The following is a 1,336-nucleotide window of genomic DNA, read 5'->3' on the forward strand; positions in this document are numbered from 1 at the left end:
GTTTCCAACCTATAAAAGAGAGAGAGAGTGATTGAGTGTACATTTACCATCATATGAACTCTTGATATTAGCTACTTACAATAATCTTTTCTTCATTTTGCATTCTTTTACTTTCTCATTTGACTCGATGTTCTTCCTCCACATGTCCCTACATGACAAAAGTAAATAACATTCTTGAGCTTCATTTTGCAGCTTCATATTTGATCTATTATACATCATGCAGTCTTAAAAGTACATGCACATTAATCAAGAATAGTAGATAGAGCCTATTCTACAAACAAACTCACATAAACTTACAGTGTTAATGCTTGAGATTCTTCATCAATGATATTCAAATCATCAGATACTGTAGTACCATCATTACTTAGCTTTTCTTTAAGATCAGCTAATTTCACCAGTCTCTCAGCAACTAAATGTAATTATTGCACAATAATAATAATAACACAGTGAAAATATCTTGTACATTTTAGCTTCAAGTTCTCCTTTAATTCATTATTGTCCTCCAACTGATCATTAAGTGATGTACAACCCTACATGAATATTGAACCTGTTTTGATGCCATTATCTGATTCTGACAAAATTATGCTATGACAATTCTCTCCTTTTCAATTTTTGGAAACTTTGGCCCGAGACCATGCACTAAAGCACAGGGACTTTGACCCAGCTTTGGAGTAATTTTTAAAATTTGTAAAAAAATCCAATTTTGATTGAATCAGCTCAAACTTTCTACACAATATAAGAACATATACATTCATCTGATAAAAATGGAGAATTATCTACTTTTCAATTTTGACAAAAATTTGTAAAAAATCAAATTTTGATTGGAATCACTGAATTTTCATCGTATGAACAAAACATGAGACTCAAGTCATGTTTTACATAAAATGAGATGGCTGATCTGAATCTACTAGTCAATTCTGTCAGAGTGTCCTCGCAACTGTTTCTAATGAAGGTAAGATTCAAGAGATGCATGCAAGGATGATTGATAAAGGTGAGACTAGACGTGCTTGATTTACTGTTCATCCTGTACAATAGAACTGTCCATTTCCATTTCTTCAGTTAGCTTGTTTACGGACGACCTTTTATTCTCATTAATTCTCTCATAACTAAAAAATAAGAGGAAAGTTTATCAAGGAGTTGCATGCTCACTTGTTGACAAGTCCGTCTAGTTCAAGTGATTTCTGCTCGTTTAGTTTGAGATTCTCTTCAGACTGTGTGTGCCTTACAGCCACTTTAGAGTGCTTGTCTCTCACTGTATAATGATTACATGTATATTAAAGGAAGGTGGTATATCCAGGATGATTAATGATTATTATAAAGATGAGTGACAACACTC

The 1,336-nt window shown here is 32.9% G+C and overlaps 1 protein-coding gene across 1 annotated transcript; it reads right to left on the minus strand.

Annotated features, from left to right (window-relative positions):
- Nucleotides 1–79: 79 nt before the first annotated feature.
- Nucleotides 80–1,327, minus strand: LOC109593120 (uncharacterized; the record flags this gene model as incomplete). The annotated part of the gene is made up of 6 exons (XM_020008350.1): nucleotides 1,150–1,327; nucleotides 1,017–1,106; nucleotides 880–943; nucleotides 464–530; nucleotides 298–409; nucleotides 80–148 (listed from the first exon to the last, which is right to left on the minus strand). Coding segments are annotated over exons 2-6 (347 nt in total), but the record flags the coding sequence as incomplete, so codon positions are not given.
- Nucleotides 1,328–1,336: the final 9 nt, after the last annotated feature.

Source organism: Amphimedon queenslandica, unplaced genomic scaffold, assembly GCF_000090795.2.
Source record: "Amphimedon queenslandica unplaced genomic scaffold, v1.1 AMPQUscaffold_2802_Cont25197, whole genome shotgun sequence".
Lineage (NCBI taxonomy): Eukaryota > Metazoa > Porifera > Demospongiae > Haplosclerida > Niphatidae > Amphimedon > Amphimedon queenslandica.